Source organism: Gorilla gorilla, chromosome 2 (genome assembly GCF_029281585.2).
Source record: "Gorilla gorilla gorilla isolate KB3781 chromosome 2, NHGRI_mGorGor1-v2.1_pri, whole genome shotgun sequence".
Taxonomy (NCBI): domain Eukaryota; kingdom Metazoa; phylum Chordata; class Mammalia; order Primates; family Hominidae; genus Gorilla; species Gorilla gorilla.
In genome coordinates, this window is record NC_086017.1 from 112,426,881 (window position 1) to 112,453,007 (window position 26,127).

The 26,127-nt window shown below is 40.6% G+C and overlaps 2 protein-coding genes across 4 annotated transcripts; one reads left to right on the forward strand and one right to left on the reverse strand.

Annotated features, from left to right (window-relative positions):
• The first annotated feature begins 3,514 nt into the window (after positions 1–3,514).
• On the forward strand, positions 3,515–24,142 carry PCNP (PEST proteolytic signal containing nuclear protein). 3 transcript variants are annotated; one of them, XM_004035996.4, is made up of 5 exons: positions 3,515–3,730; positions 9,238–9,452; positions 14,868–14,942; positions 19,627–19,682; positions 22,335–24,142. In XM_004035996.4, exons 1-5 carry the CDS (start codon positions 3,604–3,606, stop codon positions 22,459–22,461), a joined length of 600 nt encoding a protein of 199 aa, XP_004036044.1. In that variant the 5' UTR covers positions 3,515–3,603; the 3' UTR covers positions 22,462–24,142. The 3 variants fall into 3 exon arrangements, with proteins under 3 accessions (XP_004036044.1, XP_055237833.1, XP_018878837.1); XM_019023292.3 differs by lacking the exon at positions 3,515–3,730 and adding an exon at positions 9,144–9,214 and having other exon boundaries at positions 9,290–9,452; XM_055381858.2 differs by lacking the exon at positions 19,627–19,682.
• LOC129532449 (small ribosomal subunit protein uS13-like) lies at positions 5,904–6,440 on the reverse strand. The gene has a single exon (XM_063703984.1). It carries the CDS (start codon positions 6,395–6,397, stop codon positions 5,933–5,935), a length of 465 nt encoding a protein of 154 aa, XP_063560054.1. The 5' UTR covers positions 6,398–6,440; the 3' UTR covers positions 5,904–5,932.
• Positions 24,143–26,127: the final 1,985 nt, after the last annotated feature.

Below are 26,127 nucleotides of genomic sequence, written 5' to 3' on the forward strand. Positions count from 1 at the left end.
CTGAATTTCAAGTTCAGCTCCACTTCTTACTTATCTTTTCCGTGCCCAAATTCCCTCTTCCATAAAAATGGGAGTAATAGTAGCACTTAATTCATAGGGTTGTAATGATTTAATGTACTGAATTTCATGTAGAATACCTGCAACAATGCTTGGTGTATAGTAAGCTTGAATAAATGTTAGATATTATAGTTGTCACCTCACAAATTACACATCTAACTTAAAATAATAATTGCTCATATTACCTTCCATTTCCAGCCTTTTAAACCACTTAAATAGCTCACTAGAGGTTATAATCCATAGCTACTATGAAGCAAGCTCTCACCATGGCCAGGCAGCATATTATAGACTTAACCTTTATTATCCCAATGCCCTCAGTAACCCTATATGTATTATTCCATTTGTATAGTTATAACATATTCCATAACATTGTTATCCAGTCCAAACTCACAGAATTAGCAAAATGCAGAATTAGAATTTAAGTCGAGTTTTCGTGTGGTGCAAAACTAATGCTCTTTGCCTTGGACTACATTGACTATTCATTGTCAGAAAACGGTACCCCAAAATTTGGTGCTTTGACATGCTGAACTAGAGAAGCAGCCGCAAGGTTTCTCTGATCTCCCCACCCACCTCCTGCCTCTCAATCCTCTGCCTCCCCCAAAACACGGGATAAGACTGTTCTTTGAAGTTTCTTATCTGCCTAGAAACCAGACCCATCAAAGAACACAATTGCTTTCTATCTGCTTCCTCCCTGAAATTTCATTAACCAGAAGAAATTAAAACATATCACAAAGCAGATACAGTGGTGCACACATGTAGTCCCAGCTACTTGTGAGTCTCAGATGGGAGGATTCTTGAGGCCAGGAGTTTGAGGCTGTAGTGTGCTATCATCATGCCTGTGAATAGCCACCACACTCCAGCCTGGGCAACACAGTGAGACCTGGTCTCATAAAAAAACAAAACTCACATCATAGAGGAAGAGACTGAAAATTAACCACCACACTTAGAGCCCAAACTTTGCCTCAAACTACTGTTTTTTGTTTTTGAGACAGGGTCTCACTCTGTCACCCAGGTTGGAGTGCAGTGGCGAGATCTTGGCTCACTGCAACCTTGCCTCCGGGGCTCAAGTGATCCTTCTATCTCAGCCTCCCTAGTAGCTGGGATTATGGGAGTGAGTCACCACGACTGGCCTTCGAATTATTGTTGGTTCTCTAGTTTCACTTGGTTTACAAAGAGAATAATTTACAAGTGAATTTCTGCATTAATCTCTCCTAAAATCATTTACTACTCCTCTAAAATTACCTGTAGCCCCCCCACCTCTCTCTCCCCTATGAAAAGTATTAAACTTCAACCATCTGACCCTTTTTTTAGTTTTCTTATTTTGTCGTATCGTTCCCATGCTTATGCACATTCGTTAGGCTTTTCTCTTGTTAACCTGTCTTTTGTTACAAGCATGTTGTCATGACTCTTTTGATGGGGAGGAAAGTGATCACCCCCTTTCCACCCCTTCATACTACACTACCTTTTCATTTCCTAACCCGTTTGTAGGAGGTTACTGAAGCTTGCATTAATTTCTTCAATAGATATTTATCCAGACTAGTATAATCCAGGTGCTGGGGAAACAGTGGTGAACAAGACAGGCACACCTCATGAAACTCACAGAACTGAAAGGTGAATGGATTACTATCTTCATCCTTTTTTTGTTTCGTTTTTTTCCTTTCATACCTAGTCCCGCAGATGCATCCTTAACTTCTGCAGTGTGGTATATGGGAACTGGATCCGCTCCTAAATAGGTATGTGACTTCTCTGAGCTTTATCTTCTTCACTTAAAAATTACAAGCATCGGCCGGGCACAGTGGCTCACGCCTGTAATCCCAGCACTTAGGGAGGCTAAGGTGGGTGGATCACAAAGTCAGGAGTTTGAGACCAGCCTGGCCAACACAGTGAAACCCCATCTCTACTAAAAATACAAACGTTAGCCGGGTGTGGTGGCACGCGCCTGTTGTCCCAGCTACTCGAGAGGCTGAGGCAGGAGAATCGCTTGAACCCAGGAGGCGGAGGTTGCAGTGAGCCAAGACCATGCCACTGCACTCCAGCCTGGGTGACAGAGTGAGAGACTCCATCCCCCCCCCATAAAAAATTACAAGCATCTGTAAACACATAATCTCAAATAAAAATCTTCGTGTATATCTCCATTTTTAAAATGATAGAAACGAGAGTCTCAATGATTACCTTGAAAAGATGACAAGGAAAATGAAACAAACATGAATTAAGTACCTGTAAGATAGTTTGCTGGTTACTTTTACATATATGATAAATGATGGATCAGGGACTTCAACCTAGATCACAAAATCACCACCACACTGCCCTGCTTCTGTCATGGGAAACACACTTTGATAATTTCTTCATTCTTTCTCCACTCCCTGGACTTGAAGCCCGAGGAGTAATCCATCCGCAAATAGTGAACACTTTTCATATTCATATATGAAACGCACAGTACACAGTTTTGAAAAACTGGTCTCTGTTGTCAAGGAACTTTTGAGCCATTCAGAGAGACAACACTTAAAACACACACACACACACACACACAAACTGACGGAAGTATGAAGTGACCAAATAATGGTATACAAAGATGATCTCATTTGATCCCTATTACCACTCTTTGAGGAGGTACTATTATTATTGCTCTTTTATAGAGAAGAAAAGGTAGGTCTGTAGGCAGTAAGCAAGTCTCAAGGTTACTCAAGCAGGAAAGGGCAAAACAGATTCAAATCCAAGTTCTGACTCCTAAGACTTTCTATAACTATATATGGTAAGACAAACCCAGAAACTCCAGTTCCCTAAGCAAGTAATAGACCCCATTTGGCTAGGAGGGCTGGATATATACTGAGAAAGGGGGAAGATGAAGCCGAAAAGGTAGGCTAGGGCCTAATGTAACTCACGGACTTCAGAATGCAGACTGTAGGAACCCACTAAAGGTTTCTTATTAAGGCAGAAATTACTGCAGTCTTAACTTGACATAGTAGTTTCTCAACTTGGTAGAACCAGACTATAGAAAAAGTAACTTTACAGTTGGCTACGTGACTTAGACAAATTACTCTCTCTGACCTCAACTCTTACAGCTAATTGAGAGGAGAATTCTATATTTGGACAATCGCCGTGATTAAACGAGTGTATGAAAGGAGTCTGAAACTAGGGGGCGCTAGATAAACACTGATTTTCCCTTTAAATAGGGAAAAAGAATGCAGGCTTTTTGTTTACATAGAGTTGGCAGGCATGCGTTATCCAGCAAGGCCGGAACGGAAGACCCTCTCAGCCTCAACTGCAACCACATCTGGGTATGCAGAAACCTTCTACGATCCCAGCGTTTCCAGGGAGATGCTCCATTTCCCCTCACTTCTCCGGACCTGTCGCTGGACCATGAAGACCTGACTGCCCTCTAATAAAGTCCCTAGCCAGCAGTCTAGACCGCCCAACCTTCCCAGCTCTTCCTTCCGAGGCGGCTACTCGATGACATCACATCCACTTCCGCTTCCGAAGGCGGCCTCTTTTCATTCCTCGGGACCGCTCTAGGCTGCCAACACGCCGGCTGGCCCCAAAAACTCGATGGTTGTTGGGCGGGGTCGTGACGTCCTTGGCGTGGCTGCAGGGGAGGCCGCGGCGGGGAAAATGGCGGACGGGAAGGCGGGAGAGGAGAAGCCTGAAAAGTCGCAGCGAGCTGGAGCCGTCGGAGGTGAACACAACCCCAGCGTCGTGGGCAGCGTGGGATGCTCCGGGCCTTTCTTTGAGCTCCCAGGGTGGGGGGAGTGGGGTGGGGCGAGAATGGGCGGATCTGGACCTCACCCGGCCAGGTGTTGGGCCCAGACCTGCCTCGGGCACGCCCGACGCGGCCCTCTGGGTTCCGGGCCTACATCGCCTCCTTGCCTGGGGAGAGCCGGCCACTGTTCGTCACCTCCTGGCCCCAGCGGAGGCCCTGATTCCGAGGAGAAGGGAGACGGGCGCCAGAAAGGGAGACCGAACTCGGGGTGGGACCAGGAGCGGCGGTGCAGGAGCCGCTACCGCCACACCGGAGACGCACATCACACAAAACACACACACCGGAGACGCTCATGAGACATAACATACACACAGTGCGAGCCACCGAGTAGTTGCCGCGGGAACTGGCCGCAGGCTGAGTTTCTGACGGTGCCGGCCTCTCAGTTACACTCAGGAGTTAGTTACGCTTGCTGCTCCCTTTTCACTGAGGAGGTGGACAACTCCGGCCTGCTCTCTTCCTTTACTTCCAAGTTTAATATTGACCCTGTGACAGGATGGGCCGAGGTGATGGAGGGGAAGAGGAATGCCTTTGCCTGCCCTCTGGTTTAAGCTGCGGGGTCTAGGGCTTTGCCTTTCTTTGAAGTATCTGCCTTAGGCTGTTGCCAGCTGACCGCTTGCCAGATACTTAGGCTACTAAATAGTCTAGCGTGACTCTTCCTGTATTTTGTTACGACGTTAAACTCAGGTTACAGCTATCCTTATTCTGTCCATTCCACTCCCTAAATTCGGGTCTTGTGCGTGAAGGAAAAGAAACGTAATCTCTCCAGCTCCCTCTTTGCACATAACAAGACAAGTGACTTAACACGTGCGAGCTGTTTAAAATGTTTTTAGAACATTTTAAACATTATTCTCTATTCTGACCACCTTAGTTATCATTCCTGAAATTATTTAATATGAGAAAATAGAAACGATTAATAGCATATGAAGGCCACTAGTAGACCTACTAACATAATGTTTCATGTTAATTGCCTTGGGAACAAAAATTATTGAAAAGATTAAGTGTAATGTTAATTACTTTGGACCCAGGATTTCCTTTTTAAAAAACACGTACAATTCTGTTAGTTAAGCTGGAACTCCATCTCTCTCTTCCCTCCCCACCCCCTGCCTTTTTTTTTTTTTATATAACTAGTAAAATACCTTATGAAAGAACAATTTAAATTTAAACCATCTACTACTTTCTCACTAGGGAATTTTTTTTCCCAAAAAAATTGTATTGGAAATTGTGGGATAAAATTACATAAAAGTTTAAAAGTAGTTTGAGGAAAAGCAAAAAATTTTAGAAGTAGTTTGAGGAAAAGCCTAAAGAATCATGTGTTGATTTTAAGGCCATCTCGTTAACTGTCTTGACCGAGGGTAGCAGACGTGTTTAATGTGCTGTCAAAATGTACCTTGAGTGTCATTATAAATCCACTGTATAATTTACCTGCCATTCTTTCAGTTGAGGGTTATTAGTTCTATAGTATGAATATTGATGTTTCCATTTTAGCATGTGGGGAGAAGTAGTATAGAATTACTTTGCTAATTGGTATCAGAAAAATTATTATGGTCTTTTTCTTGGTAACTTAGAGTAAGTAAATATCCCTTAACTTCTACATAATTTGTCTCCTTGCCGTTACAAGAAAGTAGTGCTGTTATGTTTAAGCCATTTTTGAATGTCAGATATTTTTAATGAAATTGTGCAGAGGAATCATAGTTAAAATATGTCATACCATGGATATTGCGAAATTGGTAATTTTGTGGCAGATAGTCACTTTTTTGAAAACACTGTCAAGTTTGTCTTAGGGGCTTAACTAGAGAATATTCTGAATTTTAATTCCTGTCGAGCAGTCCACTAAGTTGGAAGTATAAGTTTTTTTTTTTTATGAATAGTTTCCCTTTTTTTTTTTTTTTTTTTTTTGAGATGGAGCTCTGTCGCCAGGCTGGAATGCAGTGGCGTGACCTGGGCGCACTGCAAACTCCGCCTCCCCGGTTCAAGTGATTTTCCTGCCTCAGCCTCCCAAGTAGCTGGGACTACAGGCGCGGGCCACCACGCCCAGCTAATTTTTGTATTTTTATTTTTTATTTTTTTTATTTTTTATTTTTTTCATAGGTATATAAACTATTTATTAACAGACAAGGCCTACAGACATTTCTTCTTGGACACACCCACAGTGCGGCCACGGCGGCCAGTGGTCTTGGTGTGCTGGCCTCGGACACGAAGGCCCCAGAAGTGACGCAGCCCTCTATGGGCCCGAATCTTCTTCAGTCGCTCCAGGTCTTCACGGAGCTTGTTGTCCAGACCATTGGCTAGGACCTGACTATATTTTCCATCCTTTACATCCTTCTGTCTGTTCAAGAACCAGTCTGGGATCTTGTACTGGCGTGGATTCTGCATAATGGTGATCACACGTTCCACCTCATCATCAGTGAGTTCTCCCGCCCTCTTGGTGAGGTCAGTGTCGGCTTTCCTCAACACCACATGAGCATATCTTCGGCCCACACCCTTAATGGCAGTGATGGTAAAGGCTATCTTCCGCTGCCCATCGATGTTGGTGTTGAGTACTCGCAAAATATGCTGGAACTTTTCAGGGATCACTAGCGACATGGCGGCAGCACAAGCGGCGGCGTGTAGGCCTCCTGTGGAGGAGCAATTTTTGTATTTTTAGTAGAGACGAGATTTCACCGTGTTGGCTAGAATGGTCTCAATCTCTTGACCTCGTGATCCGCCCGCCTCGGCCTCCCAAAGTGCTGGGATTACAGGCGTCAGCCACCGCGCCCGGCCAACATTAATTTCTGTCTATGAGAGAAGCTACTTATTTGAACTACCTGCTTTAAATAATAGGGTAGAATTGGTAGTTTTTTTTTCTCCTCCCTTTGGTTAAATCTTTGTAGCTGTTTGAAATAATGTTAGGAGAAATAATGTTAAGAAAAATGTTAAAGAAGAGCTAGTCATACATAATCATGGCCATCTCAAGCTTTTTTGGTTATACCAAGAACTGCGTCAATGAAGTTGACATTTATTATGTCAGACACTAGTAGGGTCTTGAATACCTTCTCATTTAGGCTGCACACCTCTGCATACTAGAGAGGTAGCTCTGCCCTTCTTTCAAAAAAGGAAGCAACCAGAATGCAAATGGGTTATGAAGGGTACCCTTACAGGCTTAAACTTTCTTATTAGGTAGTTTTTTCTTCCTTTTTTTGAGATGAAGTCACGGTCTGTCGCCCAAGCTGGAGTGTAGTGGCATGATCTCAGCTCACTGCAACCTCTGCGTCCTGGGTTCAAGCGATTCTCCTGCCTCAGCCTCCTGAGTAGCTGGGATTACAGGCCCTTGTCACCACGCCCATCTTAATTTGTATTTTTAGTAGAGACGGGGTTTTGCCATGTTGCCCAGGCTGGTCTGAAACTCCTGACCTCAGGTGATCCACCCGCCTTGGCCTCCCAAAGTGCTGGGATTACACGTGTGAGCCACTGTGCCCAGCTTACTAGGTAATTTTTTCAAAGTGAGATACCTTTGTGCTCTAAGGCTCACCCCTCTCCAACTACTCAATGAAAAAACAAAAAAATGCTAGTACCATGTGTATTTTGATTTCATGTTAATTACATACTTTATTTGCTCAGAGTACAAATTAGATAAAATTCCTTTTATTAAAATATTCCTTAGTAAAGAATCTAGTAATTTGCTATTTTAACCGTTTTATGTTCTAAATTGATGAGTGATTTTCTCATTTTTAAAAAAACTGATCATGTATTTAGTCATTCTTTAGTGTATAGATTGTTTCTACATATAAAGCCAGCAGGTTTTCTGTTTGTTTCTCTGTTCCATTGTGTAGAGCCAAAGAGGTTTTTATTTTAACTGTGTGTCAGTCACAGGAAAGTAGTTATTGTTTGGGCTCCACTATGAAATGTCATACTTGATTAGAGCTACAAATAGAATACAGAATAAAATTAGCGTAAGTGCTTTTAGTTATAAACAAACTCTGAAAAAACTGTTTGCATCATACTCTTTCAGAGATATTCTGTGCTTCATAAATTGAGTTCCGTTTTTCAGCGATTGAATAGCAATCTTGATTCTTTAATTCTTCAGGTGCTTTTGTGATTTTATATATAAGTAAGAGAATGGCACCTCAAGCAGCCATTTCAGTGCTATCTTTGTCTCTTAGGGAAATCCCAAAACATAATCCTGCTTAATTTCCCTGCCCTATACTGTCATTACAACTTTTACTCCTTGTCCAAAGGGAATAAACAGTTTCTTTTATTTTTCATCTAAACAGAATCAAATGTTTTGTTCAAAGTGCTTATTAATCTAGAGACCCCATTATTCCAAAACTGTATAGATCTATATCTGTAGCCTCTGATCTTTTAATCCTTTACTTGTCAGTCTGTGTTCGACTTTTTTTCTCCCCATTCTAGCTCTGTGTCCTGCTTTCTTAACTGTTATCAAGGCCACTCTTGGAGCATCTTCTTTTTCTCCATAAATAAACTCTTGATCCAGTGTAGCATAATACATTCTATATGGTGAACGGGCAAACTGGGGAAAGAAAGTAAAAGTTTTAATGATCAGCCAGCCTTCTTCTGTCTCATCGCCTGATATGTTCTTAGTCTTATATAACAGACCCAAGAAAGGCAGAATGTGAAATAATTTCATCATTGACTTCATACAAACAGAAGCAAAATTAGCAAGACATTTTGCCTTCCAAACCTACATATGTATGCCTTCTACTGTTTGAAATTATGATTAGCTCATCTTTCATGAAAAAAACTAACATATAAACCAAAGTATGATTTTTTTTTTAAATAGCTCTTATGGGTAGCTTAAAACAGGTAATAACCAAATTGTCAGAGTAGAATCAAATTTCTCAAGAGGGAATGACCTTGAAGTTCCTTTTCAACTCCTAAGATTGTGTGAGATGTACATGAGGAACACATCACTCAAGGAAATAACTGGGCTGTATTAACACTGTCATTTGGGTAATAATGGGCCTGTTTATAACTAGGTACTTTGTATGGTTATTACTACATTACTGAAGAATATTAAAATTTATTAGCCAAGTGTATTATTTTACCGTGTGACCAATTGCTCACAAACTACTAAGTGTAAAAGATGTTAGATAGATCTGATTTCTAAAAAGCAAAATCCCACAAATAACCAGATTATTGTACAAATTGTAGTGTTTAGTTGAAGGGTCTTGACTTTTTGTGAACTCTGTGTTTATAATTTTAAATTGCTCTGTATTTTATGCTAGTTAATTCATGGGAGCCTCTTCTACTGCCACACAATCTCAGTTCCTGCTGTATACTCTAACAAACAGTGGAAGAGACTGTTGGGTCAGTAGGTGACAACTGCAGAGGTATCTTCCTTATAACGATGCTTTTTGAGGTTGCTGCTCCCATCAGTCTGCTCAGTAAAAATAGCTCATCTTGGTAAGTTGTTTCGACTTCACCAGGACCTGAAGAAGAAGCAGAAAAACCTGTGAAAACTAAGACTGTTTCTTCCAGTAATGGAGGGGAAAGTTCCAGTCGCAGCGCTGAGAAGCGATCAGCTGAAGAAGAAGCTGCCGACCTCCCAACAAAGCCTACAAAGATCTCCAAGTTTGGATTTGCCATAGGTAGTCAGACGACAAAGAAAGCATCAGCCATATCCATCAAACTTGGATCAAGTGTGAGTTGTTATTTCATATATGATGTTTGTAATGGGTCTTAAGGATTTGCTTTGGAAACGTGGCATTTACTAGGTTATGGTAAATTAAGGGTGAAAAGGTACATTGTTTGAGAAGTAATCTTTGACGTATGAACTTAGATGATTAGCACCCTGTTTAAGAAGGGTCTGAATGAATTTTATCTCAATAAAGCTGTTAAGAAACAAAGATTTGGAATATTAGGAACAACTATTATAGGGAATATGATTTATAAAATAATAAACTTAGAATTTTTCTGCGTTGGCTGGGCACAGTGGCTCACACCTGTAATCTGAAAACTTGGGGAGGCCAAAGTGGGAGGACCAGTTGAGCCCAGGAATTTCAGACCAGTCTGGGCAACATGGCAAGATCTATCTCTACAAAAAATAAAAATATAATTAAAAAAAAATCTTTTTTCAAAGTTGAGCAAGTCCTCTGAAAAATATTGTCAGAAAGATTTTCCAAAGTTTATTTTTTTATCTTTCAGTGCCTGTAGTATTAAAAATAATATTGAGCAATCAGTTATTTGTATCTTAAAAGATGAATATTAGTAAGGTATTGCTTGATAAGATCTACCTAATTATCTTACTTTGGAACGACAAATGGGAATTGAATACTGTATATCTTATGTTGGTAGTCTTTTACAGGTCAATATTTGATCCTTTGTTTTAAGATGTCAGCCTTAGATTAATACTTATTAACCATGGAACCTCTGGAAGTGTTTGAAATATTAATTTGAAGCATATGAAGTTGTAGATACTTGTTTCTGACCTATAATATGAAAACTTCATAACCTTCAACCAAATAGATTTCTTATTTAAGGAAAAAGGAAGTTACTTAAATAGTGTATTGCTATTGGCTTTGGAAAATGGTTACATTCTTGTGTGAGGAGAAAAATCCTAAAATTGCCTTTGAGTTGGTTATTTTTATTTGTGCTGTGAAAGTTAATGCTCAATTGCCAGATGTGCATAGCTTTATTCTACATTAGATGTTTATTCAAAGATCTTAAAAATATGGTCTGGAGCAGTCAGTATATTTGGGCTATTCTCATTTTAAAAAGCTATTATTACTTAGAATCCCCACCCTCACTCTGCTCTGTTTGCCCTTTTTCTATTTCTATTTTTTAAAAAATTCAGTCTGAACAAAAAACATTGAGCTTATAACATCAGTACTTCATTACTCTATTTCTGTATTTCAGCTGGTAGTTTTTGTTTAATATGTAGTTATAAAACTTGTATAGACCTAACTGCATAAATATTTAATGTTTTTTGATAGGCAGTATGTTAAATATATATTCTCAGGTGTACTTCTACTATAGATGGGTCCCCTTGAGAATAGATTTTACTGTGCATGAACATAGTTCCTAAATCTAAATCCCTACTCTTTAATTTATTTATTTATATTTATTTATTTATTTATTTTTTGGAGATGGAGTCTCTCTGTCATCCAGGCTGGAGTGCAATGGCAAAATCTCAGCTCACTGCAACCTCTGCCTCCTGGGTTCAGGCGATTCTCCTGCCTCAGCCTTCTGAGTAGCTGGGACCACAGGTGCACGCCACCACGTCTGGCTAATTTTTGTAGTTTTAGTAGAGCCAGGATTTCACCATGTTGGCCAGGCTGGTCTCAAACTCCTGACCTCAGGTGATCTGTCCACCTCAGCCTCCCAGAGTGCTGGAATTATGGGCATGAGCCACCAAGCTCGGCCCCTCTTTCTTTTTTTTATTTTTTTGAGACGGAGTTTCACTCCTGTTGCCCAGGCTGCAGTGCAATGGTGCGATCTTGGCTCACTGCAACCTCTGGCTCCGGGGTTCAAGTGATTCTCCTGCCTCAGCCTCCCGAGTAGCTGGGATTACAGGCATGCACCACCATGCCTGGCTAATTTTGTATTTTTAGTAGAGACGGGGCTTCTCCATGTTGGTCAGGCTGGTCTCGAACTCCCGACCTCAGGTGATCTGCCTGCCTCAGCCTGCCAAAGTGCTGGGATTACAGGTGTGAGCCACCACGCCCGGCCTACTCTTTCTAAATAATTGACATGATTCGTAATTTCTGATAATTTGGGGTGGGAGGGTTATATTTTGAAAAAACTACTCAGTAAAACTTTTTAGTTTTGGAAAACAAATCTGTTTTTATAAAATAAACTGCAAGACTGGGCGTGGTGGCTCACGCCTGTAATCCCAGCACTTTGGGAGGCCAAGGTGGGTGGATCACAAGGTCAAGAGATCGAGACCATCCTGGCCAACATGGTGAAACTCCATCTCTACTAAAAATACAAAAATTAGCTGGGTGTGGTGGCGGGCGCCTGTAGTCCCAGCTACTCGGGAGGCTGAGGCAGGAGAATTGCTTGAACCAGGAGGCAGAGGTGCAGTGAGCCAAGATTGTGCCACTGCACTCCAGCCTCGCAACAGAGTGAGACTCCGTCTCAAAAATAGATAAACTACAGTGTAAACACAGTCTTATTGGGGGGGTGAGGTGTAGGATATTAAAAAAAATTGAAATTGCTGGATTGATTATATGAAGATAGTTAATCAGCCAACAAATGCTTGTGTCCACAACATTAAATACATGACATCTTTAAAAAATTAAGGGTGTTTCTAGAGTTACTATGCATAATCTCTAACTGAACATGTTTTATTCCTTCAAAAGAAAACACTATAAAAAATGTGTGTAGTATAAAAGAAGGAATGGTTAATTTTGTTTCAGTAGATCAGAGAAGAGTTTACTGATGAAGTGATCTTTGAGTTGGACTTAAATGTAGGCAGGAGCAAAAGGGCATTTCATGCAAAGGCAGTTAAGATGTGAAGCCATATAGTACATTGAGAAAATCATTAATATTTGGACAGGGTTTGGTGGGGAAATGTAGGGATAAACAGCCCCCAAAATTAAGACCATGAGACCAAATTTAAGGGCTTGTATTCCATAGTGAGTCTCAAGACTTAAACAGATTTGCATCTTAGAAGCATCGCTATGGTACCATATAGATGGTTGGTGGGAAGAGGATGCAGAAAGTGGTGAGGCCAGGTGCAGTGGCTCATGCCTATAATTCCAGCACTTTGGGAGGCTGAGGCAGGATTGCTTGAGCTCAGTAGTTTGAGATCAGCCTGGGCAACATAGTGAGACCTCTTTTCTACAAAAAGTAAACAAGGCTGGGCGCGGTGGCTCAGGCCTCTAAACCCAGCACTTTGGGAGGCCAAGTTGGTGGATCTCTTGAAGCCAGGAGTTCGAGACCAGCCTGGCCAACATAGCAAATCTCCATCTCTACTGAAAAATACAAAAAATTAGCCATGGTGGCACACACCTGCAATCCCAGTTACTTGGGAGGCTGAGGCAGGAGAATCACTTGAACCCAGGAGGTGGAGGTTGTAGCGAGCTGAGATCGTGACATTGCACTCCAACCTTGGTGACAGAGCAAGACTCTTGTCTCAAAAATAAGAAATGAGCCGGGCATGGCAGGGTGTGCCTATAGTCCCACCTACTTGAGAGGCTGAGGTGGGAGGATCACTTGAGCCAGGGAGGTCGAGGCTGCAGTGAGACAAGATTGCACCACTGCACTCCATCCTGGGTGACAGAGTAAGACCTTGTCTCAAAAAAGAAAGAAAGGTCAGATTTTTTTTTTTTTTTTTTTTTTTTTGTATTTTGAGACGGAGACTCACTCTGTCACCCAGGCTGGAATGCAAAGGTGTGATCTTGGCTCACTGCAACGTCTGCCTTCTGGGTTCAACCAATTCTCCTGCCTCAGCCTCCTGAGTAGCTGAGATTATAGGCGTGTGTCACCACCATATCCAGCTAATTTTTTTTTTGTTTTTGTATTTTTAGTAGAGAGAGGGTTTCACCATGTTGGCCAGGCTGGTCTCGAACTCCTGACCTCAAGTGATCCACTTGCCTCAGCCTCCCAAAGTGCTGGGATTACAAGCATGAGCCCCTGTGCCCGGCTAGGTGATGTATTTCGGACAGTAGTCCAGGCAGGTAATGCTAAGGACCTTAAGTTGGTAATGTGATAGCAGGATTGAAAAGGCAGAGGGAGAATTAAGTTTACTTAATAGGTGTCTAATCAACAGGACCTTACAAGTTGAAGAAAAGATTTTCTGGTTTGAGTACTTATGAACACTGAAACTAAAGTACCTAGGGGAGCTCCTAAGTGGAGCTGCCCAGTAGGCAGATGATAGCCCATTTAGGGGTAGACATAGGATTAGGTAGTTAAAACTAGGAATGAATGAAATCGACCAGAGAAGGAAAAGTCATTGACAACAAAATTCTGGTTGTCTGCTAATTTAAAAAAAAATTTTTTTTAGAGATGGGGGACTTGCTGTGTTGACCAGGCTGGCCTGGAACTCCTGGTCTCAGCCCTCCTGACTCAGCTTCCCAAAGTGTTGAGATTGCACATGTGAGGCACTGTGCCTGCCTGGGTATCTATATCTTCTAAATGGGGAGCAGCAGGAAAGGGACAGAACAAAAGGTGGGAGAATTGGGAGAATAACCAATAAAAAGCATTGTTACAGAAGCCAAGGAAAGGGTGTTTTTATTTTTTATTTGTTTTATTTTTATTTTTTGAGACAGTCTCACTCTGTTACCCAGGCTGGAATGCAGTGGCGTGATCTCACCTCACTGCAACCTCTGCCTCCTGGGTTCAAGCGATTCTCCTGCCTCAGCCTCCCAAGTAACTAGGATTACAGGCACTCACCACCACACCTGGCTGATTTTTTGTGTTTTTAGTAGAGAGCACCTTGGGAGGCTGAGGCGGGTAGATCACGAGGTCAGGAGTTCAAGACCAGCCTGGCCAACATGGCGAAACCTCGTCTCTACTAAATATACAAAATAAATTCACTGGGCATGGTGGCACACACCTGTAATCCCAGCTATTCAGGACGCCAAGGCATGAGAATCATTTGAACCCAGGAGGCATAGGCTGCAATGAGCCAAGATTATGCCACTGCACTCCAGCCTGGGCGACAGAGCAAGACTCTGTTCTCAAAAAGAAAAGCAAAAAACATAGTGAGAAGAGATGGTTTGGATTATTTATGTTTATAGGCCTAGGGGCAAAAAGCCCCTTTTATGCTTTCAAGGCACATTGTATTTAATGTTACTGTGGGAAGGTATTACTAATCATTTTCTCTTGCCTGTACCAAGTACACCTTAGGTAAGTGATATTGTAGATCCTAACTAGAAAATCTTTTATAGGAGGGCAACAAATGGATGCCACAAGTTAGTAAAGTAAAACATACCCACTGATAATCCACATTTTTGAAAAGAGAGAATGGATTTGTCCAAAGTATTGGGTTCGTTACTATACAAATTTCTATGGAAATATAGTTAAATCTTTCAAGATAAATTATTCATATCATTAAACAAGCTTGTATAAATGTTATTTACATGATATTCTTTTTAATATGTTTCCTCTTCAGAAGCCTAAAGAAACTGTTCCAACTCTTGCTCCAAAAACTCTTTCAGTAGCAGCAGCTTTTAATGAAGATGAAGATGTAAGTTGATATCCAGTTTTGTTTTTTTACTTTAACCAGTTATTTAAGGAAGGTATTAGTGGCAAATTATAGGTTATAATAGTATTAGTGAATTTTCTTTATAATAGTTTTTGTGTCTGTGTGTGACATCCATAAAAACTGGATACTCTATTTTTGCATTTTATTTGGTTGTAGGATTATTTTAGAGTATTGTTGACTTTGGGGACAAGAAGCTTAAGGATGAAATCAGCAAATGTTTATTATGAGTAGTTTGTGCTAGGAAGTATGTAGGATCCAAAAAAGAAAAATCTAATACTGTTGCCTTAATAATTTTTATAGTTGGGGTCTTCAGTAATGATACATTATGCATGCATTCAATTTTAAAAAGCCACTATTGGCTAGGCGTGGTGTCTCATGCCTGTAATCCTAGCACTTCGGGAGGCTGAGGCAGGTGGATCACTTGAGGTCAGGGGTTCAAGACCAGCCTGGCCAATATGGTGAAACCCCATCTCTACTAAAAATACAAAAATTAGACAGGCGTGGTGGCACAGGCCTATAATCCCAGCTACTTGGGAGGGTGAGGCAGGAGAATTGCTTGAACCCAGGAGATGGAGGTTGCAGTGAGCCAAGATCATGCCACTGCACTTCAGCCTGGGCAACAGAGCGAGTCTCTGTCTCAAAAAAAAAAAAAAAAAGTCAACTATTGTGCTCACTTCCCATATCCCTAGGAGGGATAACAATTCAATAGTGCTGGTGATTCTGCCAGAAGTTCTACTCAAAAAGCATGTGGTCCAGAATGAGCATGAGATGCTTACCTGATAGTGTCTTTGTCCCAATTTCCTCATGCCCCTCACAATGTCGTTATCTTCCCATGTTATGAATGACCTATGGAAGTTTCAAGCATGATTCTGACTGATGTTTTTGTACTAGACTCTGACATTAAAACCTAACCCCCACTCATGATGTGACGTCATTGTGTAGCAAATAAGTGTTTCAGGATACATCAGTAGTTGTTCCCAAAAGCATATGTGGGCATATATTCGTGTGTGTGTGTGTGTGTGTGTGTGTGAGAGAGAGAGAGAGAGAGAGAGTTTCTTGCTTCAGAGAGAGAGAGAGTGTGTGTGTCTTGCTTTGTTGCCTAGGCCGGAGTGCAGTAGCATAATCACAGCTCACTGTAGCCTTGACTTCCCAGGCTCAAGTGATCCTCCCACCTCAGCCCTCCAAGTAGCTGGACCACAGGCATGCCCCACCATGTTGCCCAGGCTGGTCTCAAACTCCTGGGCTCAAGTGATCCTCTGCCTTGGCCTCCCATAATGCTGGGATTACAGGTGTGAGCCACCACACAGCCATATGTTCTTATGTGGATAAGACTTAATATGTTCAGAGGACTGGAGTGATTTGGGAAGAATATATATGAAGTAGATACTAAAACATTAGGCAGGGTTTTAGTGAATCAAGAAATAATTCTGTGGCCAGGCGCAGTGGCTCACGCCTGTAATCCCAACACTTTGGGAGGCCGAGGCGGGCGGATCACCTGAAGTCAGGAGTTCGAGACCAGCCTCAACATGGAGAAACCCCGTCTCTACTAAAAATACAAAATTAGCCGGGCGTGGTGGTGCATGCGTGTAATCCCAGCTACTCAGGAGGCTGAGGGAGGAGAATTGCTTGAACCTGGGAGGCAGAGGTTACAGTGAGCCAAGATCGCGCCATTGCACTCCAGCCTGGGCAACAAGAGCAAAACTCTGTCTCAAAAAAAAAAAAAAAAAAAATACTTTTGTAAGCCTAGCTATCAATTTTCAGGTCACAAGCAGTAAATACTGAGTAGCTGCATTTGACTGAACTGGAGAGTTTTGTAGAGGAATTTTGAGCAAGGATAAATATTTAATGATTGGAGCCCAAATCAGTAAGCAGAAAATTACTGTAGTCATCAGTGTATTCTCTCTTGGACTTTCACTCATTCTATCCATTTGAGTGCTTTCTATATGTTAGCCACTGCGATGTTATAAAGATAAATCAGAAACCTTCACCTAGGAACTCAGCCTAGTAGGGCAGACTTAAATGTAAAACAGTACAAGATAAAAATCGAAAGTATCTGAATAAATGATACTGTGGAAATTGAGAAAAGGAGTAAAGGCCAGATACTAGATGCAGCAGCATGTAAAAGACCACTGGACTGGCAGTTGGAAGACCTGAATTAAGTTTGAGAAGCACTAACTTAAATAATATTTGAAGTTTCTTGGCATCTCTAACATTCTTAAGAAATCAGGTACCATTTGATTCAACCCATTCAGATATGTACAGACTGTAGGAGGGAAGAACGATACAGGATGCAGGGAATACGTGCAAAAGTGCAGAGGTTGGAAATTGTAAGCACCTACATTACAACAGTGGCTTACTTTGAATGCCTAACGATTTGGATATCTTTTCACATTATTTTACCCTTAGTTTGTGAGTTGTGTGATATGTTTATTCATATTTTGAAAATGGAGAAATTGACTGGGCATGGTGGCTCACGCCTGTAATCCCAGTACTTTGGGAGGCCGAGGCAGGTGGATCACGAGGTCAGGAGGTCAAGACCATCTGGCTAACATGGTGAAACCCCGTCTCTACTAAAAATACAAAAAATTAGCTGGGCGTGGTGGCATAAGCCTGTAATCCCGGCTACTCGGGAGGCTGAGGCAGGAGAATTGGTTGAACCCGGGGGGTGGAGGTTGCAGTGAGCCGAGATCGCACCACTGCACTCCAGCCTGGGCAACAGAGCAAGACTCCATCTCCAAAAAAAATGAAAATGGAGAAATCAAGTATGCATGAGCACATGCCAGTGCACACACATGTTGTCTTTTAGGTCTTCCTGTTTCTTGTTCTTTGCGTCATACCCTGCTGTTTTCCCTGCTTTTAAGTAAATTTCGGATGCACTTAGACAACATTCTTTCTTCTATAATATAACAGTAATAAAGGATAAACTGTCTCATAGATTTAAAAAACACATGTATCCGAAATCATCTTTTTTTCTTTTTTAAATCATAATTAAGTAACCTTGGATATATATTTGAGTTTGAAATATACTGAACAGAGAGGATAGCCACTTAATTAGTTAATTTTAAATTTTAAAATATTTTTCCAGCTGTTACGTATGTGTAGTCTCCTTTAATTTGGACAAATTCCTTAGTCTTTGTGTATATTTCATGGTAATAACATTTTTGAAGAGTACAGGCCAGTTATTTTGTATAGGCTCCCTCAATTTGGATTTGTCTGATGTTTCCTCATGATTAGTTTCACGTTTCTTACTTTTGGCACAAATACCACAAAAGTGATGCCAAGTTATTAGTGCGTCATATCAGGAAGCACATGCTGTCAATATGCCCCATCACTAAAACAGTGTTAACTTTGATCATTTGGTTAAAGTGGTGCCTGCCAGATTTCTTCACTGTCAAATTACTATTCTACCTTTTGTAATTAAAATTTATTTTGTGGGGATAGGCTTTGAGAATATGTGAAAATAATATGATCGAGGACGTTTTCTCACTAGTGTTAACATCTGTTGATAATTCTTGCCAGAATTATTATGATAACGTTTGCCAAATGATGATTTTTCTGATTCCATCATCCTTTCTGCATCTATTAACTGTCTCTTACTGTGAGGAAGAGCTTCTTATTATCACATTTAAATTTTATTTATTCAAGTGTATACTCATGGAATCTTACTTTATTCAATAGGTTATAATGCTCAAATTGTCACAGATTTAACCAGTAGAAGTCCCTTTAAGCTGGATCAACACCCTTTTAAAAAGTAGTATTTAGCTAAGCAGCAGCATTTATACATAAAAACTTATATTTGAAAGGAACTTTCCCCACAATTTTCAACAACTGTAAGTATAGAAAAAGTAAGGAATGAGCTCTCTTCTTTTTTTTTCCTTTGAGACAGAGTTTCACTCATGTCACCCAGGCTGGAGTGCAGTGGCGCGATCTCGGCTCACTGCAACCTTTGCCTCCCGAATTCAAGCAATTCTCCTGCCTCAGCCTCCTGAGTAGCTGGGATTACAGGCACGCGTCACCACACCTGGCCAATTTTTTATACTTTTGGTAGAGACGGGGTTTCACCATGTTGGCCAGGCTGGTCTTGAACTCCTGACCTCAGGTGATCCACTCACCTCAGCCTTCCAAAGTGCTGGGATTACAGGTGTGAGCCACTGCACCCAGCCAGGAATGAGCTTTCAAGATGTCTTTATTGTAGTAGATATTTTTGAGGAGCAGTACCTTAAAGTGGTTAAGAACCTTTGCTTTGGTGTCAAACTCTTTTGCTATTCATTTGCTTTGTTTCCTTGAGCAAGTTAACTTTGTTACCTCACCTGCAAAATATGAATGATGATAATCATACCTCCCTCATGCGATTATGTTAGGATTTTTAAGAGATAGGACACATACAAACATTTAACACAATGGGCAGCATTTAGTAGCTAAATGGTTTTAGTTCTAGAATGTTTTTTCAGCAATTTTTTTTCTTTATGCAAAATCAGCACCGTAGAAGACAGGCGTTTATTTTTTAAATGTAGTTAAGGTAAATAACTCACTAATTTTCTCTTTTTACCAAAATTTACAGTAGTGAAAATGCTAAAAGACTTAGATATAAAATTTAGCGTATTAGTAATCAGGAATTGAATAAGTTTGTATGCAGTTATCTTGGTTTACTTACTTTTTTCTTTAGAGTGAACCAGAGGAAATGCCTCCAGAAGCAAAGATGAGGATGAAGAATATTGGAAGGTATTATAATTTTTCATAAATATTATAGAAAGTTACAAAGGTGAATTAAGAACAAAAATAAACTTGCACATGATTTCTTACAGTTCAGGCTTTTTCTTGTGCATTTGGGCAGAACAGTTTTTAAAAGCATTTTCTGTGTACTAGATGATTAATTAGGATTTTGAAGATGAGTAAGACATGGTTCAATCCTCATGAAGAAAGATAACTGTAATTATTCTGTGAACCATCAGTGATCTTATTTAGTCTCCAGTTAAAGAAAATGAGTATCTTAAGACATAACAATAATTTAAGACTACTTCTTGACAGGGTCTTATTCTGTTGCCCGGGCACAGAATGGCACAATCACAGCTCACTGCAGCCTCGATCTCCCACACTCAAGCTGCCCTCCCACCTCAGCCTCTCAAGTAGCTGGGACCACAGGCATATGTCATGACACCCGGCTGATTTTTTTATTTTATTTTTAGTAGAGGCAAGGTCTCGCTATGTTGCCCAGGCTGGTCTGTAACTCCTGAGTCCAAGTGATCTCCCCACATCAGCCTCCCAAAGTGCTGGGATTACAGGTGTAAGCCACCATGCCCAGCTGTTTTTTCAAATAAGGAATAGCTATGAGAAATGTTTCTGATTTCAAATTTTTTCCTGGTATGAGACAAATGGCTTTCAGTCACTTCATTTTTTAAAAAAATTTGTAAGTAGAGACAGACAGGATCTTGCTATGTTGCCCAGGCTGGTCTCAAACTCCTGGCCTCCAGCAGTCCTGCCTCAGCCTCCCAAAGTGCTGGGAGTATAGGTGTGAGCCACCATGCCCAGCCACTTCACTTACGATATAATTTCTACCACTTTATCTTATATTTCTTTTTTCTTTAATGACTTAGATGCCAAATACCAAAATAAGACAAATGAAAGTATTTTAATTTTCTCCATTGTTGCTGTTGTCATGGAGATAACATTTATTTTTAAGTTAACACGATGTGCAGTTTCCTGTCTTTGTGTGCGTTAATGGATAGCTTAGAGATCAGTAAGAAAGCTTAATACCACCTCAACCCCATACTATGTCCCCATTTCTTCCAAATGTATGAACCCACAAAGAACTGAGTGGTAAATCTTTTTCCTTTTCTTATTTAACTACCAGTATGATAATGCTAAGTGCTAAATCTATACACAGGCGTAAGTCTCCAGACTTCCATTATGTGATTCAAGTAGAGTCAGTCCCAGTGGCTGCCTGCATGCCTTCCTTTCATACTGAGCGTAAAGTAAGAAGTACATATGACATTGTTGTCCCGCCTAAACACCCAGCACATATATTAATATAGTTAAACATAAATAATTGAAGCAGAAGTTTATAAAATGACACTGAACCTTTCTATGTGTAATATATCTTCATGTTTTTCTTCTATTTCATTTTTTACAAATGCTGGTGGCCAGCTATCACATTGACTTCATGATGCTGTTAATGGATTACAGGCAACAGGTTTTTTTGTTTTTTTGTTTTGATTTTGGTGGTTTTTTTTGCTTTTTGTTTTTTTTTTTAAGACAGGATCTAGCTCTGTCACTCAGGCTGGAGTGCAGTGGTGTGATCATAGCTCACTGCAGCCTTGACCTCCTGGGCTCAGGCAATCCTCCCACCTCAGCCTCCTAAGCAGCTGGAACCACAGGCACACACCACCACACCTGACTGATTTTTAAATTTTTTGTCGAGACAGGGTCTCACCATGTTGCTCTGGCTGGGAGGCAACAGTTTTTAGAACTGCGGTGGTTGCCACACTTAGCTTTATATCAGAATTACCTTAAATGTTTGTTAAAACTACAGATTTATCCTCACCCCCAATTTAGGCCTGCTGGATCTGAAATTCTAGAACTGTGTCTGTAAAGTGTTTAAGTGTTTTTTGTTTTTTTTTTTGTTTTTTTTTTTTGAGACGGAGTCTCGCTGTCGCCCAGGCTGGAGTGCAGTGGCGCGATCTCGGCTCACTGCACACTCCGCCCCCGGGGGTTCACGCCATTCTCCTGCCTCAGCCTCCCAAGTAGCTGGGACTACAGGCACCCGCCACCTCGCCCGGCTAATTTTTTGTATTTTTAGTAGAGATGGGGTTTCACCGTGTTAGCCAGGATGGTCTCGATCTCCTGACGTTATGATCCGCCCGCCTCGGCCTCCCAAAGTGCTGGGATTACAGGCGTGAGCCACAGCGCCCGGCCTGTTTTTTGTTTTTTTGTTTGTTTTTTGTGACAGAGTCTTGCTCTGTTGCCCAGGCTGGAGTGCAGTGGCGTGATCTCGGCTCACTGCAACCTCTGCCTCCCAGGTTCAAGCAGTTGTCCTGCCTCAGCCTCCCAAGTAGCTGGGACTACAGGCACGGGCCACCATGCCTGGCTAATTTTCGTATTTTTAGTAGAGACGGGGCTTCACTGTGTTGGCCAGGCTGGTCTCAAATTGCTGACCTCAGGTGATCCGCCTGCCTCGACCTCCCAAAGTGCTGGGATTACAGGTATCAGCACCATGCCTGACCTGTGAAATGTATTTTTAAAAAGCTCTGTAGGGGCTTCCAGTGTTCAGTCTGTGTTTATAATAGGTGCTAAACAAACATGTATTGAATGAATCAAAATTATAACCTGAAAGGCTTTATATAACATTTTAAATAAATTTTCTTTCTTTTAACACAGGGATACACCAACATCAGCTGGACCAAACTCCTTCAATAAAGGAAAGCATGGGTTTTCTGATAACCAGAAGCTGTGGGAGCGAAATATAAAATCTCATCTTGGAAATGTCCATGACCAAGACAATTAAATGATGTTTTGAAATTGGGGTGTGGGGTGGGTGTAAAGTTAAAAGGAACAGTTTCCTTTTTTAAAGAATGGTATAAGACTATCTTTGGAGCCGCTTTTTTTTTCTTTTTCATTTTTTTAAAAGATTGAGTGGTACACTAATAAATGAGAGTTTGAAATTAGAGGTAATTTATGTTTTATATACAGATTTCAAGACATTTGCTAATTTTGTAGTTTCATGTGATTAGTTTCCAAAGGTTACAGATAATAAAGAAATCAGAAATGGTACCTTTTTAAGAATTGCATATTTTTTTAGACACAACTATTAGCACATTAAGAGGGAAGCAAAGTTACTGTCTATTTAAAACTGCAAGCAGTTAACTCTCTTAACTCCCTTATTACCTAAACTTGTCTGGCTCCCAGGAACAGCCTTATAGAGAGAGGGAGTATTGTATTGGGAAGAAAATGTTACTGAACTATTGACTGAAAGTAAATTTAGATAAAATACAGCTTTTTTCCTTATGGGCATTTGTTTTGTTTCAAGTCATCATAAACTAGGTATTGCATTGCTATTCGTGGATACAGACGCTTAGCTCTTAAAAGTTTTTTTTTTTTTATGTAAACTGTTGAATATTTGAAATAGTCCACTTCACCTTAATGGGTCTTGTCTATCTTCATTAGTCTTCAAAGAAAAACCATTTGCTACCAAAGTAAATCAGTATTTTGAATGTGCTTCTCTTGTTTTTTGTTTATTAGCTAGTTCCTGTAAGCATTTCCACCGGAACTTGAGGCAAATCATAAGGAAGCTGTTTCTTTTAAAACACAAACCACCACCAAAAATTTAAATGTACATATTGCTTAAGTATTTGGCTGTTTTTATTTTTTAAATGGTATAAACACCAAAAAAAAATTAACATTGTATGAAGATGGAAAACAAGAAGATGCACTTTCTGTAACTTTGTCTAAGGATTTAAATTACTAACTTATGAACTCCAATTTGAATTGAACTATCGGCTTTCTTACTGGTAAAATTATATGGTTTATTTTAAATGCGTACATATTGACCAATGGCCTCTGAAAAAGCACATTTTAGATACTGAAATTGAAGGAAAGAAAATGCATCTTCAAACATTTTTTGGAATCTCACCACATATACTTTGTTAGATTTGTGTATTGTAGGGTGTTTGTTTTGTATTTTTGTATTGTATATGAACTTTTTTTTAAATGTGACAGTTAAACACATCTTTAAAAGCATAGTCACAGACAAAAGCATACAGTATAAAAATTTCCTTGAAAACTCCTACAATATTATATTTGGAGGCAGCTTCAGACTGTTTTATTGGTGGTAACTGCTTGCTGAGGTCTTTTAGTTGGTAATAACTCCAGAGAAGCAGCCTGTGTATATTCCTAACACTTTGTTCACTAGCATTTAAGTTTAGAATAAGCCCAAGTAAAACAATGGAAATGTATATAGAACTCTTAGTTCTTACATGATTTAATTATATCGATACATGAATTTAACTTACTTTAATGTAGGCAAACTATCAATTTTTTGTCCATTTTCCTGTTTGTTAAAATAACATACCTCTCCTACATATTATTTTCTTGACCCAAATGAAATATTAACCTAAGGTCAAGCTGGGAGAGAGAAATGACTGAGATGAATGTCTTTACTAAAGTACCAATAAATTTGTCAAACTCAATAGTGTTTTTATTTTCTATTCCATTTAATTGTTGCTTACTGGTTTTTGTTTTTAAAGTTGAGACAAATGTCAAGTGTTGCTCTTGTTCATATTGTTGACCAAAGTAATGGGGGATTTAAAATTCTGAATTACTAGTGTCTACCTAGCTCAGCACCTAATTCTATAGCATTACAGAATCTGACTCAAAAAGACTTAATCCTCCTCCGGTGCCAAAGGATTGTCTGTCCAGTTCTTTAGAAAATCTTGCCAAAGCTTTTCTTTGACAATCACTAAATATTAGAAAGTATTCTTTTTTTTTTTTGAGACAGAGTCTCACTCTGTTGCCCAGGCTGGAGTGCAGTGGCACGGTCTCGGCTCACTGCAACCTCTGCCTCCCGGGTTCAAGCAATTCTCATGTCTCAGCCTCCCAAGTAGCTGGGACTACAGGTGCATGCCACCACGCCGAGCTAATTTTTGTATTTTTAGTAGAGACAGTGTTTCACCATATGGTCAGGCTAGTCTCGAACTCCTGACCTCAGGTGATCCACCTGCCTTAGCCTCCCAGAGTCCTGGGATTACAGGCATGAGCCACTGCGCCCGGCCTAGAAGGTATTCTTTCACTAGTGTCTTCTGTCCATTAACTGTACTTATGGATTTAGACCATAAAGAAAAACGTAATTTCACTTCTACTTAATGGCTTTCTTCAAATACTTGAAGTTTCTTTCTTTTTTTTTTTTTTTTGAGATGGAGTCTCGCTCTGTTGCCCAGGCTGGAGTGCAGTGGCGCGATCTTGGCTTACTGTAAGCTTTGCCTCTCGGGTTCACGCCATTCTCCTGCCTCAGCCTCCTGAGTAGCTGGGAATACAGGCGCCCGCCACCACGCCCGACTAATTTTTTTGTATTTTTAGTAGAGACAGAGTTTCACCATGTTAGCCAAGATCGTCTCGATCTCCTGACCTTGTGATCCGCCCGCCTTGGCCTCGCCTCCCAAAGTGCCGGGATTATAGGCGTGAGCCACCTTGACCGGCCTGAATTTTGTTTCTACCCTGCACTTCTGCCTCTCCGCTCACAGCTTAAATATCTCCACTTGATAATTTATTGATATTTTTAACTCAGTTTGCGTTCTTTGTTTGCATACTATGCGTTGTCAACACATTGTAGTTACCCAAACTTCATTTCTTTGGTTATCATGAATTTTAAGACCACATAGTTGTTTTCTTTCGTTTTTTATCACTTTGACTTTGCTGACCATTTTGCTCCCATGTGGTTAGTGCAGCTTTTCACTTTAGTTTCCTCTACTTGACAAGAACTTGTCAGGTATTTCCCTTTTAGAAATATGTTTTTTGTTCTTTTCTTTTTTCTTTCTTTTTTTTTTGAGACAGAGTGAGTAGCTCTGTCACCCAGGCTGGAGAGCAGTGGTGCAATCTTGGCTCAGTGCAACCTCCATCTCCTAGCTCAAGCAATCCTCTAGCCTCAGCCTCCTGAGCAGCTGGGATTAGAGGCACATGCAACCACACCTGGCTGATTTTGTGTTTTCTGTAGAGATAGGCTGTCGCCATGTTGCCCAGGCTTGTTTCAAACTCCTGGGCCCAAGTTGTCCACCTGCCTCAGTCTCCCAAAGTGCTGGGATTACAGGCGTGAGCCACCCACGCTTGGCTATAATGTATTTTCTTAACTTATACAGTGCTGCTGCCTAACAGGTCAGGTCCTAGTTAATGGAAAACTTGAACTACATTGTGAAATTAAGATTCATTTCTAGTTTGACTAATAAATAAAGGCTATGCGTTTCAAGGTTTTTTCTCTTTTTTAAGTTTTTTGTTTTTTTTTTAGAGATGGTGTCTCGTCAAGTTTTTTTCTTATGTCAAGGTTGCTTGACACGAAGGGATGGCTCAAATTGTTAGTGGCTAAGTAAAAATACTACTTTTTAATTTTTTTTAATTTTCATTTTGAAAAAACTTCAGACTTACAAAACATACCACAAAAATATTACAAAGTATTTTCATATAC